At 42.3% G+C, this 13,494-nt stretch overlaps 1 protein-coding gene across 9 annotated transcripts in view; it reads left to right on the forward strand.

The window, feature by feature from the left end:
• The window catches only part of stau2 (staufen double-stranded RNA binding protein 2), a 116,246-nt gene that overhangs the window by 7,790 nt on the left and 94,962 nt on the right, over positions 1 to 13,494 (forward strand). For all 9 annotated transcript variants that reach the window (XR_015940731.1, XR_015940732.1, XR_015940733.1 and 6 more), the window contains exons 4-5: positions 1,787 to 1,946; positions 3,009 to 3,144. Coding sequence is in view for 6 of the 9 variants with exons in the window: in XM_088642224.1 (XP_088498350.1) it covers positions 1,787 to 1,946; positions 3,009 to 3,144 (296 nt within the window). In the remaining 3 variants the exon portion in view is untranslated. The remainder of the gene's footprint in view (positions 1 to 1,786; positions 1,947 to 3,008; positions 3,145 to 13,494) is intronic.

Consider the following 13,494-nt stretch of genomic DNA (forward strand, 5'->3'; position numbering starts at 1 on the left):
TTCAAATTCTCAAGGGCACTAACAGTGTCACTCCAGTGAACATCGATATTAACAGTGAGATACAAACAAGAGGGTAGAACTGTGAGCCACGTGGAAGTATGTTTCAATCTGAGAACATGAGGCACTTACCCAAGGGGATATGGGAGAGCAGAACAAGCTGCACAGCCTTGTTGTTGAAGCCGATACCCTGGCTTCCTTCCAGAAGCAGATGGATGAGATCATTGGGTGAAATATTTAATAACTACTAGATGAGCCAAATGTACTCTCATTTGCAATCATTCTTGTTTTTTCATGAGATTCCAAAGTAACAGTTGTTCTTGATGTAATGTGCTGTTTGTTTTGAATGCACCATAAGATGTGCAAGGATACTAATATTGCCGTACAAAGTGCGTGTTCTTTTTCAAAATAGGGCTAACATGAGCATTTTTTTAATTTTAAAATTACAAGATTAATTTAATCCATTCCATCACATCTCATTGTCTTTCACACAGTTTCAACAACTGTTTTGTTGATGAATTGTATTCTTTTGGTTTCTGCTCAGCATTGTGGTTTAGAGCTTACACTTGTGAGCAAGCTATTGTCACAGAAAGTAAAGAGTGATCCATTTTTACTTGTGTTTATTTTAAAGTGAAAATTTCAGATCTCTGTCATCATAGTTCTGTTGTAAGTGGAGACTACAGGTTGCGCACAGGATGTGCTGATCCACAGTTTCCTGTGTGGTGGTGAGTTAGTCTGAATGATATGATTATTAATTGAAAGGAAAAGGTGGAAACGTGGATGTGTTTATGTCCTCTCATTTACGACAGACACAGTCGCACGGAAGAAGGCCTGATGTCTCTGAAGCCACACGCTACACATTGCCTTTTCTTATCCTGTGTTCGTCAGTGCAAGCAAAACGAAAGTCTTTAGCTTCCTCTGGCAGAACAAACCTGTAGGTTTACTTTTCAGAATCTGATGTCCCACAGCTTTTGTAGGAGTTCCTTTTTGTAAGATTGTGCAACAGGTGTTCTCATTTCCAGAGTTCTGTGTGCTTGCTGAGATAGCTCAGTGGTAAATGAAGCTTGCAGGTGTAGGAAGGCAGAGCCTTGTCAGTGCTGTGGTGGGAGAGGTTTCCGCTGTAATGGTATAGGAGGACCAGTAGATGGTGCTTTTCACTCTGCCCCACATTTCCCCACATCCAGTGCCCCAGTTTGGTCATTTCATATCCTGTGGCATAGTTCATAGCAGTGGGGTGTTTACCCTGGCGTCCTGTTTATATTCCATTCTGGGCTTGTACAGTTTTTCCTGAAATTCCCCCTTGATTCACATTTGTGAGGCAGTTTCTCCCTTCGTGGGGCTGTTGGTGTAGAATGGCTGCCATGAGTCACCTACAGTAGGTGGGAACCTTTGGGTTGGGCCGCGCTAGATCGGTGTAGTCAACTGTGATTGTAATTTAACTACAACCGCGAGTTCAGAGCACTCGTCTGTGTAGCAGAGAATTAGATTTGAAAAAATTGTATTTGAGTACAATCAAGTTTCCGTTCAATTTCTGCTTACTGGGAGCACAACACCCAAAGCAGATTTTCTACCATATTTAAAAAGTAGTCAGTGAGAGCCGTGCATCTGTATTTGCAGCGGAACGTGTGAAGCACCTACTGTAGATGTGTGGAAACACTGCAAGAGCCACAGCACTGGAGTGTCACGTGTAAATGCTGGACGCAGGTCACTGAACGTGTGTTGTGCTCTGCTGAGGATACCGCTGTATGTTTTTTGACCCCGTTCTGGCATTGCCTTCCGGTGCTCGCAGATCTTCACCGTGCAGCTGGCTCTTGGAGAGCAGACCTGGGAGGCCGAGGGAACCAGCATCAAAAAGGCACAACACTCGACCGCCTCCAAGGCCCTGACCGAGAGCCCCCTCCCCCGGCCTTCGCCCCGCCCCCCCAAGATGGACGCCAACAGCAACCCAGGTAGTGGCCGCGGGCAGGAAGGGGAGAGTTTCTGTTGGAGGTATTGAAGGTTTCGTACAGCGTTGCGCTTGAGACTGTGTGTCTGTTTCCAAGGGCAGCCGACTGACTGACTGGGCCCATTTAGAGGGTGACGGCCACTTTTTTGAAGCCAGCTCGGTTTGTCTCTTAAGACGTCGCTCTGTGAGTCTCTGCCTGTGGTCTTGCACCAGTTGAGATGTCTGGTTTCTTATTGAATTTATTGGGTGTAAAATGCTAAAATAAACAGATAAAGGCAAAACTTAAGACTGGCCGTGACATTCATTGTAGACGAGGGCAGGGAGTTGCTTGCAGGTAGCAGAGACGTTAACTGTAAATACAATTGGAGGTAATTGGCCAAACGCTCAAACACTTTCTGGGCAGGAGCAGTTTGTGTGATGGGCACATTTCACTGTATTAGGTTCACCGATGGGATATATCTGGTACCACGGAAGAAGGCAGAATTTTACCGGGATATTACTGTAATGAAGCAATTTTTAGCTGACAGGTACAGTATATGATCAAGAATAATGGAATAAGTTTTATACAGTATATTAAGTCCCCAAACATTCTTGACTTTGATCCCTGCAAATGCATTTTTGACTAAGCTTTTGCATGTACATTCCATGTAAAAAAAGCCACAGTTTTTTTGCAGCGGCAGATTAATTCCAAGTGTTCAAGAGTTTAGAGCTTTCTTTTCACGTAAAATACTTTCTCAGACACTTGGTAAAGCTCTTCAGGAGTCTGAGACAGACCTCTTGAAAGGACTTACCCTCTGAAGTGTCCAGCTCTCTCTCTCTACTTCAGAGTTAAGCACGGTAAGTGCTGACGGTGGTAAGTTGACCAAGATTTTGATCTAAGGCTTTAATAATGTTGACTGAAATGCTTATTCTGAAGGCCAGTGATGTCTGTACGGAGGGCAAAATACCATTTTAATGGAAAACCGTCTTTATGATCTAAAAGAGACGTAAATAAGTCAGTAAACAGTTAAAAAGCATGGTTAATCAATCTAAAGCATTGCAATGTTTTTTTTTCATGCACTCACAGGCAGTATAACCCCTACAGTAGAGTTAAATGGACTAGCGATGAAGAGAGGAGAGCCTGCCATCTACAGACCCCTGGACCCTAAACCTATACCGAATTACAGAGCCAACTACAACTTCAGAGGAATGTTCAATCAGAGGTACACTATCTTTGTTTGATATCTCGGAAAAAGAGATGTATCTGTACCAAGTAGCGGAGGATCTTAAAGCGTCATTTCAAGTGGTTGTAAGGTGACGAGAAGCTCGCTTGAAATGCTGATATCGTCTGATATTCTTCGGCTGAAAGTCTTGTTTTTTAATTTGAAGAGCAGATCAGTTTTTCGAATTAAATGTCTTCTGTGCCAAATGCAGGATTTGCACTGCTGCATTCACTCAAGTTAGAGAATCCAAAATAAAAACAGGTGCCTCCTGTCAGGTAAGGAAGATGCAGGTTGTGCACAGGTGTGCTTTTTTTACTTAGTATTTTAACAGTGTCTGTAAGTAATGTGCATTGATCTCGTGGCTGTTTTTAGCACGAAGTTACGAGGTCAACCAAAGAATTTATAAAGCTTGTAGCTGAGTGTCGTATGTAAACCTGAACAGAGATCGCCTGCCTGCCTCAGCCATCCCATCACTTTTATTCTCGCGATTGAAGTTTTCTTTGTCCGTGCTTGTTCTTGAACAGACGGCTTGTTGTTAGTTGCCCTTTCAAATGTAGTATCACTAGATAGAATGTAGTATTTTCACCACTGGGGTTGACGCAAAATTGGGATTGTATTGTAATTTTACTACGTTACCTTCACTAGCTTCTTCAAGCAATAATTAGGGTACAGAACAGATCCGGATGACGTGACTTTCAAAACACAATAAACATTTGGAAAATGATAAGGAGTACTTACTGTTTGACTTATCCACTTGTGATTTTAAACCTAGCCTCCATGTTCCTGTCTGGGTGTATGTTGAAGAGTTGCTTTTAGATTGCAGAGGATTGACAAACTGCATTCTGTGTTTTACATGACTGGTGTCCAAAAAGAAGGTTTCTGTATTTACGAAACACACACTTCATGCTATCAGATGCCCCCAATTTGCAAAAGTAAATTTGGTTTCACAACAAAAGTAAAATTAGCTAAAGAGCTGATTTTCAATTTTTCTTTACGGTGTAATGTGTCCATATGTGCTTGTCATCAGTTGCTTGTGTGCATTTGGAAATCTTGAGCACTCCTGCAGCCCAGGCCTGGTGCCTCAAGAACTGTTGTATTTCATGTCACCCTTTCCCAGACTGCGAGCACATTGTGATGCTCAGCCGAGATGGGGGGATTGAATGCAACAAACAACATTGTTCAAACATGGCTAAACGTGTGCAAAATGATACCCAGAAACAAAAGCTGACATTCTGTACTTTTGTCTCATATTAGTCATTTGATCTGAAATACAGATTTCATTAATACAGAGCAAAAATGACCAATTTTACTTCACCATCCCAATACATTTGGCTATGTTTAAATGATGCATGTTTAGAAATCAGTTTATCAGTTATGGATGCTGGTGTTTATACCTAATGACGCAAAATGAAAACAGCGAGTGCTACCCAGCTCAGTGGCGTTTTGCAATGCAATGTATTTCTTCCACCAGTGTCTCATTATGTGTATTTCAGGTTGATACAGTAACATACAGAATAGTTACAAAACTATTTGTGTTTAAATTGAAGCATACTGTAATCCTGGTTATGTTAATGATAGAATGAAAGTGGGAACTGCTATAATTTATCAGAAAAATATTCTCTTGCACCCCTAGAGGGCAGTAGTGGTTTACTTTAATTACAATGTGGTATTTTTGGAACTACTGTATATACTGAGCATCAAAACTATTAAAGCTATACAAGCTCCCGTGATTTCTAACAGAAAAAAATGACATCTTACAGATGCTCTGACATTTTGTTGAAAGAGCATGCCATAGGTAAATTCAGTTAGCATCGCTGCCTCACAGCACGGGGGCCCTGGGTTCAGTTCCAGACCTGCTGTCTATGTGGAGCTTGGAGGTTCTCCCCTGATTTGTTTCTGTGGGTTTCGTCCTCATCCATCTATGGTTTCCTCCCACAGTCCAAAAACAAGCTGGTATTTTAACTGAATTTGTGGAAAACTGGCCCTGGTGTGAGTGTGTGCCCTGCCATGGTCTGGCATCCCATCCAGGGTGTTTCCTGCCTTTAATAATAATCATTCCTTTTAATTATAGAGCACTTTTCTGGACACTCCACTCAAAGCACTTTACAGGTAATGGGGACGCCCCTCCACCACCACCAGTGTGCAGCCCCTACTGGATTCTGCAACGGCAGGCATAGTGAGCCAGTACTCTCCCCACACACCAGCTCTCATTGGGGGAGGAGAACAAAGTGATGAGGCCAGTTCAGAGATGGGGATTATTAGGAGGCCATGATTGGTAAGGACCAAGGGGAAATCTGGTCAGGACACCAAAGTAACACCCCTCATTTTTTCAAGAAACACCCTGGGATTTTTAATGACCACAGAAAGTCGGGACCTCGGTTTTACGTCTCATCCGAAGGGCAGCGCCCTTTTTACAGTATAGTGTCCCCGTCACTATACTGGGGCATTAGGACCCAAAGTGACACGAGGATGTGTGCTGTCCTGCTGGAATGGGGACATGAAAGGGTGAGCCTGAGTGAAAGGAAACAAGTAATGTCCCAGGACTTGATCAATATAGTGCCCTGCAGTGAGGCTCAGACCATCACTCTTGCACCTCCTCATTGGTCTTGGTGAGACATCGTGACCTGCTGTCACCCATGTAGTGACCTATTATTGACGCACTGTGTTTGTCTGTAAAGCTTAGAAATTGCTAAGCACCTCAGACGCTGAGTAACTGCGTATTGATATGTTACTCTCTTGCTAAGCAGAGCAGTGTTTCCTTTGCGATTTTCCCCCAGTCTTTACATTTAAACTGTTCCAATCACCTCATCACCTGTGCTCAATCAGCTGGCTCACTTGAGGTGATTTTGTGTTTATGCAACCGCGAAAGTCACTAGAATTATCACACTTGTGACTGGTTATTTAATCAAAACGATGTCAAAAACACTTGAATCAGCATCTGAAAACCATGCTCTTGACTTTTCCGACAACCATACATAGAGCAGTAGTTTCTTAGATGCTCAGTACAATGAGTTCTTGGTGTCCATTCTTTGTTTTTGTTTTACCATTTAGAACTGATTCTCAAGCAAATATTTAGTCGCTGCTAACTGACAAAACCAAAAACCAGAAGTCCCACTATGAATATTTGCTACCCTCTAATCTCGTGGGCTAGAGTTTAGATGACTTTTTGTGTCACTAGCAGTGACAGTTTATTTCCCAAATATATAGTTAGCCATCATTTTGCTAAAAAGGTATTGTTTCTTTAATTTCTAGACAAAAGTGTTTATTTTGACGGCCATGTTCAAAATCTCCACTAACATTTTTGCAGTAGAGGAAGAGTAATTGTGACGAGGGACTGTGTGGAACAGTGCAGTCACTTGCGTGGCAGAAGAGTATGATGATGCAAATCTCCCATTTCTGTCATGTTTCCAAAGGGATGCTTTGTAAATATCCATACATCATGAGGCAGGTGCAGTGAACAAGTCAGGAATACCCCCTGGATGGGACTCATGTCTATTGCAGCCACAAAAACAAGCTTTCTCTGACCACCACACATCTGAGGGTATGAGAATCAATTAAGAGCCTCCAGATCACCTGGACAGCATGTCTCTGTACTGCAGGTGAAAACAGGATTACCAGCAGAAAACCGACACCAACACAAGGTGAAAACGTTATGACAAATTTGAATTAAATTGCACCCTGCAAAAGTATTCATTCCCTTCCTCTGATCTCCTTATCCCCTGATTTACCAATGATCTCTGTGCGTTTTTCAGGAAATATTTGTAATCCAAACTTGAATACTGAGACAAAATGCTAGTATGGAAGCCACAAGTCTTCTTAGATAGTGCACTGCCTTTGGTGCATCCAGGATGGTGCACGTTTTCACTGCCTCTTCTTTGCTCAAGCTCTGTCAGGTAGGTCGGGGGTCGTTGATGGGCAGCGTTCATGTCTTGATTAAAAATAATCACTTGATGGAAACATGTGTCTCTTGTAATTCAGCAAAATGGGACAACGTTGGAATACTTTTGTGAGGCACTGCAGATACATGTGGATTGTCAGTCTTTTGAAAAGAAAGAGCATTAATAAGCGGAGACCTTGCCATCGAGCCAGACAGGCAAGAGATGATATTCTGAGACACAGAAGCCTTTGTGTTAATCTGATCGTATCTATGGAGAACAGGGAAATCCTGAGGAGAAACATACTTAGACTTGAGGCGTGGTGGCAGGTTGGAGTGTGTGCCAAGGAAGGTTTTCTCAAGGGTTGGTTCGACTTCCTTCAGGCAGGTATTTAAGAAGGAATTTTATCACCGAACACATCACGGCCCAGCCACCTTGGTGTCCTGTTAGAACAGTCCCCAGTATCTGCTGAGCTCTGTGTATGATATATTAGAAGTTCTAAAGAGCTGTCTCCTTTACCGTCAGCAATAAAATACTAGGAAGCGGAAGGAAGTCATTAATCAAGCTGCTTGTGTTTGAGAGAAGTTCTTCCCCTCCTGCCTATATTAGTGCGTAAAACTTTAAGCAGTTTTGAAGGCTTCCAAGTATCTGTCAGCTTAATCAATCAGTGCAAGTAAACTGAATATAAACTAAGGGGACATAAAAAGACATCTTCCAAATTTGGGTCATTGGCCAAACAGTATTTTTTAAGAAGCAGTATTTCAGGGGGCAGGTGGTAATTCTTTGTGGGTATACAAAGTCTTGCTGTGACATCTGAGGTGCAGGTCTGAAAGATAGTCTTTGTTTTAATGAATGCTGGCAACTTTGAAGTCAGTCGGTGTGAACACAGGAAATCGGACCTACTTCTAAGACGTCCATGGTTTACTTCAGAGTATCATTTTTTTTCCAGACAAGAGGAGACCATGCAGCCTATCTAGTTCATTTAGTTTCTGGATGTTAATTGATCATGGGATGTTATCCAGCCATTTCTTAATGGAAGCCAGGATATTGGCAATGAAGGTTAATGCAATTCAAGTTCAGTTTAATTCTCTTGGGTAGCTTGTTCCATATTCCCACTGCTCTTCATGCTTCCCGTTCTCAGTTTTCAAAACACTTGCCCTTGGTTTCTAAAGGTCCTCAGGGTTAACGTTTTGGTTTGGATCAGGAAACTTGAATCAGTTTCCCTTGTAGTCGTCTTTGAATTTGTGAACAGAATGGAAGTCGGCTGTATTGCCACTAGAATGATATCTACTTTAATTCAATTCAAGCTTTATTGTCCCCTAGGCGAAATGTGTTTTAATTTGTGTTTTGATGGGAGTTAGTATACCCAGCAGTCCTTGGGGGAGAACAGCTTGCGTGTGAGAGTCTGCGGTTCATCAGGTGGCCGCTGCCCTGGCGTGTGTGTGAAAATGAACGTGTTGCAAGGTGCAAATAAGAAGCAGCTTTGCTTGTTCGTGAAATCTGATTGATTCAGTTTGATTTGTGAGAACAAACTGGCGATGTTAATTGTATGTGAGTTACACTGATATAGAGCATGGAGTTAATTCATTTTGGAACAGGAGCAGTGTCTCTGATAGGTTGCATTTCTCAAAATGTTTTATGGCCCTTTGTTGTGAGTGTTAAACTTTTCCTATCAGCTTTTCAGCTGCAAACTTGAAAAACAAGGTCAAGCGGCCACCTTGTAAACACATGACAAGTGTGTTTAATATACTGAAAGCCTAATAAGACTGGAATTTGTGTCCTTGTAGCGTATATCAAATATGCTGAATTTTCACGTCTTATTTTACTTGACGTTGAATAAATGCCTTGACGAAAGTTGTCCTGCACGGCTGTGGCCACACAAACATTCCTCTGTCTCCACTCCCTGCACTAACTCTGGTTTGAAGTTAGTCTGTCGCAAATTGTCTGCGCCTCTTTGGAATATAGTATAGCGCGCACTAAATAAAATCACGCCTCTGCTTCCTGGGTCGCTTAATGTATCTGAAACAAAAACCAGGTGGTTCAGCGGATCGCAGCTGTTCACTGAAGAAGCTTTAAGAAATGTCCGAAACCCCTGAAGGGTTTTGAAGAGGTCCGCCTGGCGGATTGCTTTATTCTCGCCAAGGACACGGGTGCAATAAAGCATATCTAGGATCAAGAACAGGAACTGCAAGCCGGGATGTGGAAAACATAGTGAATACAGACTTTGGCTATTCCATATTGGGTGGGTGTATCCAAATTGTTGATTCTGAAAATCTAAATTAAATTGAAAAGAGACTAGATTCACTGTGTGTTGTTCTGTGGCCATGAAGGGATATCTGCACTGTGTCTTATCGAGCAGAATTTACAACAGGTCAGGTATGAGTCGAGACTTTCTGTTTAACGGGCAGTCATGTTTTTAGATGATAAGGAAAGTGTTGGGTGAATAAATGCTACAGTACCTGGAGGCCATGAATACTTTGTATCTTTTTGCCCTTTATATTTTCCCAGAGTTTTTCAGCTTTGCATTTTCATTTCTGCTCCTGTCATTTTATGTTAAAATGGGCAGAAGGTTGAAACACGGAGGTTGCCCAGATACTGCCTCTGTACAGTGAAGACGACAACAGACTTTTTGTTGTCCTCCCAATGAGCTTTCCTAAACTCTTATATGATAAGAAAGTGGAACATGAGAGCAAGCAGTTGCTTGTGTTCAAACCGCAGGACTCGGCGGTGTTGTTCAGTGTCCCATATAGCAGGGCAACAAGCTGTGTTTCTTCAGCATCCATGCTGTCACTTCTGTCTTCACAACTGAGAATGCCAGAGCTGGTTTAGTACGATACCCTGATTTATCCCCATCTGATTTGCTAAGATTGTGCTTTTAGGAAGAAATGTTTGAACAGCAGAGGGGAATTCTCTTAATGGATCTCCTCTTTTCTCTCTCACAAAAAGGTTTCCGCGTGATTTTGACTGCCGCACTGCACAGTTCTTCATTTCTCGTAAGTGTCGAAAGTAGGCGTCTGAGCCTCTGTCCCGGGCTGCTTCATCACAGGACACTGCCGGGAGTCTGGAACTGCGGCGGAGTTCAAGAGTGCGTCACTAGATTCCACAGGGCAGTTGGAATAATAGTGATATGGGAGTGTACGACATGGAATTTGTGGAAAAAAATGCTTTGCAGTTTTTCATAATGGGTCAGCATGTTCTGATAACATTAGTTCACTCTTAGTAAGTAGAAGATTTATTTTTTTATGATTTCGCATTCATCAGGAATCTGGTAGACCTGAGTAGTTTCTCGGATCCGTTGCGCAGTCTGTCATGTAGTAGCTCCAACTTTATTTGGAAATATTCCGAACCCGGCCAGCAGTCGTAACGTATAACGTATTGCTTCAACAGGGTTTGTGTGGCCTTAAAAGGAATCCCTCGGTGAGTTTTTGTGAGAAATGATGACTAATTGTTTTATCATATTAATCTGACCATATACATTCCAAGATTCCAAGATAAAGCACGAAAGCAGGTGAACGAAATGGATGCCTTTCAAACTTTCTTCTGACATTTTATTAATGTCACAGAAGTAAAAGGGCACTTCTAGTTTCTCGTGTGTGTCACATCAATCATGTGCTCACCTAATTTAAATCCTTTTCCCAATACACTTATCCCCCGGTTTATGAAGGTAGTTATTTCCTTGAAAACTGTTCATAACGTGGCTCGTTCTGTTCCCCCACAAACCTCTGGGTAAAAAGTGCATATTGTTCTTTTGTTTTTAAATAAAATGTTTAAAATGCCCATTACTTTTCAGTTAAAAATGTACAACCCTTTCAAGGTTTAGAAAATCACCCAGTACAACTCATTGTTACCTTTACAGAACACTGAATAATTTATTTAAACGAAATAAACTAAATTAAGTTTCAAGGTAAGAACACTGTTGTTTGACTGATAATTAGCTCATTTGGTTTTTTCCTTTGAGATGGTAGCTGATTGAGAGTCCTGTGAAAAGGAAACTGAGTACATTGAAAGGAAAGGGGTGTCCATCATATCAACCTTTTTAGGGCCTACCCTGCTCTTAAATAACATGGCAGCCGTATAAATGGAACGTTACAATATTATATATATTTTTAATTCAGTCTGAAAACAAAACCACAAAATAGTGCAAACGAAAATACAACAATTGGTCCTGACAAGAAAAAAAGGGGTGCCCAGGTCACTAATTCATCCTAAGACAAGCAAAAGTATCTGGCTGTGCTGTCACAGTTTCTTCAATGGCAAAGTGTAGGTCTACCTCAGCCATACTTTTATCATTAAGAACAATTTCTGCAGGCAAACACAAACGAGTGCAATTTAAGGTTATCTTGGTTTTTCCTCAGCTTCAGTAAAACAGATGTTTTGCCTGCAGTTAAGGCGCAGGAACAAAAAAAGCTTTGTGGGTTAGCTGGTGCGCAAAGAGGAAGAAGATGTATCGTCCCAGCGCGCGTTCGAATCCGGACTGTGGTCCAGCTCGTTCAGACCTGCATCCCGTGCCAAGATCACCAGAAGGGTTGCAATTGCAATTTAGTTAGCAGATTGATAGGAAAGTCAAGAGAATTAAAAAAAAAAAAACAGCACCCGTGCGAATAAAACCAAAAAGTAAAGGCTAATTGGAGTAGTTCTGGAGTAGCTGTGAAAGCACATGTTTGGCGATGGGGACGTGTGCTTTTACAGATGTATCCCACACACGCCAATGAGCTGATATGCGAGTGAGGCTCCTAAGGAAAGGCGGGATACGGGACTCCAGCTCCCTGCCTGTGGAGGTTCTACAGGAGTGGATATGGGGGAGAGGGAAAGCTGTGATGTGTGGGACGTGCAGCAGTGCAATCCCCCTCACCTGGGAGTGTCACTGACTGGATTGAGGAGGAGTTTCACAGAGGCCCAGATTCTACAGGTCCGGGTGGAATCGAGCCAGGACACTGTGGGTTTAACGCCCCCTGGGTGAGTGACCCAGCAGTCGAGACCTTGATTGAAGTTTTCATCCGAAGGACCGCACTCCCACCTCCTGCGGCACTCCTGGTCGATATTGGTGCGATTGGTTTGGACATTTTGGATCAAAGGGAAGAGTATCGCCTATGTCCCCAACACCACTTGGCCCAGCCTTGCTTGGGTCTCATGAGATCAGGCTACAAGGAGGTGACACTGCTTTCTTAAACAACATCGAAACATCAAAAGTGTGTGTTGCATCATTAATATATTTTTGTTCAATGCAAAAATAAGCTGAAATCAACCTGTGTTGGTCTTGGCTTAATGCAGTCCCTGATTGTTAGCGGTGTAATGTAGACACATGGTTATTAGTAAACGGTGTAAAAGAATGCACTAGAATATTCTTATTTTGTATAGTATTTTCTTGTAGAGTAAGACTATACTGTTAATAAAAAAACATCAGGTTTTCTGAATATATCTATAGAAACAAAAGCTGTAAGATAACTTAGAAAAACATGGTGTCAGATGGCAATTTAAAGACTTATCTTGGGTGGCATTCCTGGCTCTTAACAGATACTGTGTCTTTGTAAAATCCTCAGCAGGTTTTATGTGAAACCTCGAAATAGTTGTGACAAAAGTTGTTTCAGATCTCAGAAAAATGCCAAAAAAATCTATCCTGAAACTGAAAAAACTTACGGCCGTGAAGGTCCATTTCAGCAGTACATGTCAATCAGTTCTACAGTTTGAATGGAGCCATTACAAAACGAGCCAAAGAGCAGCTTGCAGTGGCTAACATGAGGATACCTAGTCATCCATAAGAGCCGAAACCTTTTCAGCGAAACACTTAGGAACGCCAGCGAACAGCACAATGCAAATCTAATAAAAAGGTAACAGAAGCTCGCGCCATCATCTTGTCTGCTCTGTGAACAAAAGCCCTCATTTTGTGTTAATCCCGACATAATACAATGAGAATTTTTTTATAAAAGAACTAAGTGGAGCGTCAAAACTCAAGTCAGTGCCCTGTCTAATTCCCAGAATTCTAATATTCCTTGAAGGAGAGATCAGATTAAGATCAGCTAAGGGAAAGGGCACCTTGCTCCACGTGAGGAGCAGCGTCCCTGCCCCCTTGCCTTGCCAGGATGTACTGTTGGCCAGCGTCGCCAGTAAAAGGGTGATATTTAAGAACTTGCTTATTGGTAATATCTTGGTTCTGACGTGTTGTCAAAAAAAGCAAGGGGCAAAGAGCCCCGAGGTTCTATAGAACTTCACCCGACTTGTCTTGACGTCACAGTGACCCAGTGAGACAGAAGACGGAAGAGAAGAGTCAAAATCCTAGCAGCTCTGTCTCAGGAGCCAGTGTCTCCGAGCTTGTTTAGCGGCCTCTGTTACAGCAGCACGTGAGAGTCGGCATCAGTAATATGGGATTGACAGAGGTTTCGGATTAGGTTTGGTTAAGTTGGACACCTTACGTATTTCCATATGAAGACATTATACGGAAACCAAGGTATTATACGTAAACCGAGGCTCGAGGCGA

The sequence above is a fragment of the Lepisosteus platostomus genome, chromosome 8 (assembly GCF_059453375.1).
Source record: "Lepisosteus platostomus isolate fLepPlt1 chromosome 8, fLepPlt1.hap1, whole genome shotgun sequence".
NCBI lineage: Eukaryota > Metazoa > Chordata > Actinopteri > Semionotiformes > Lepisosteidae > Lepisosteus > Lepisosteus platostomus.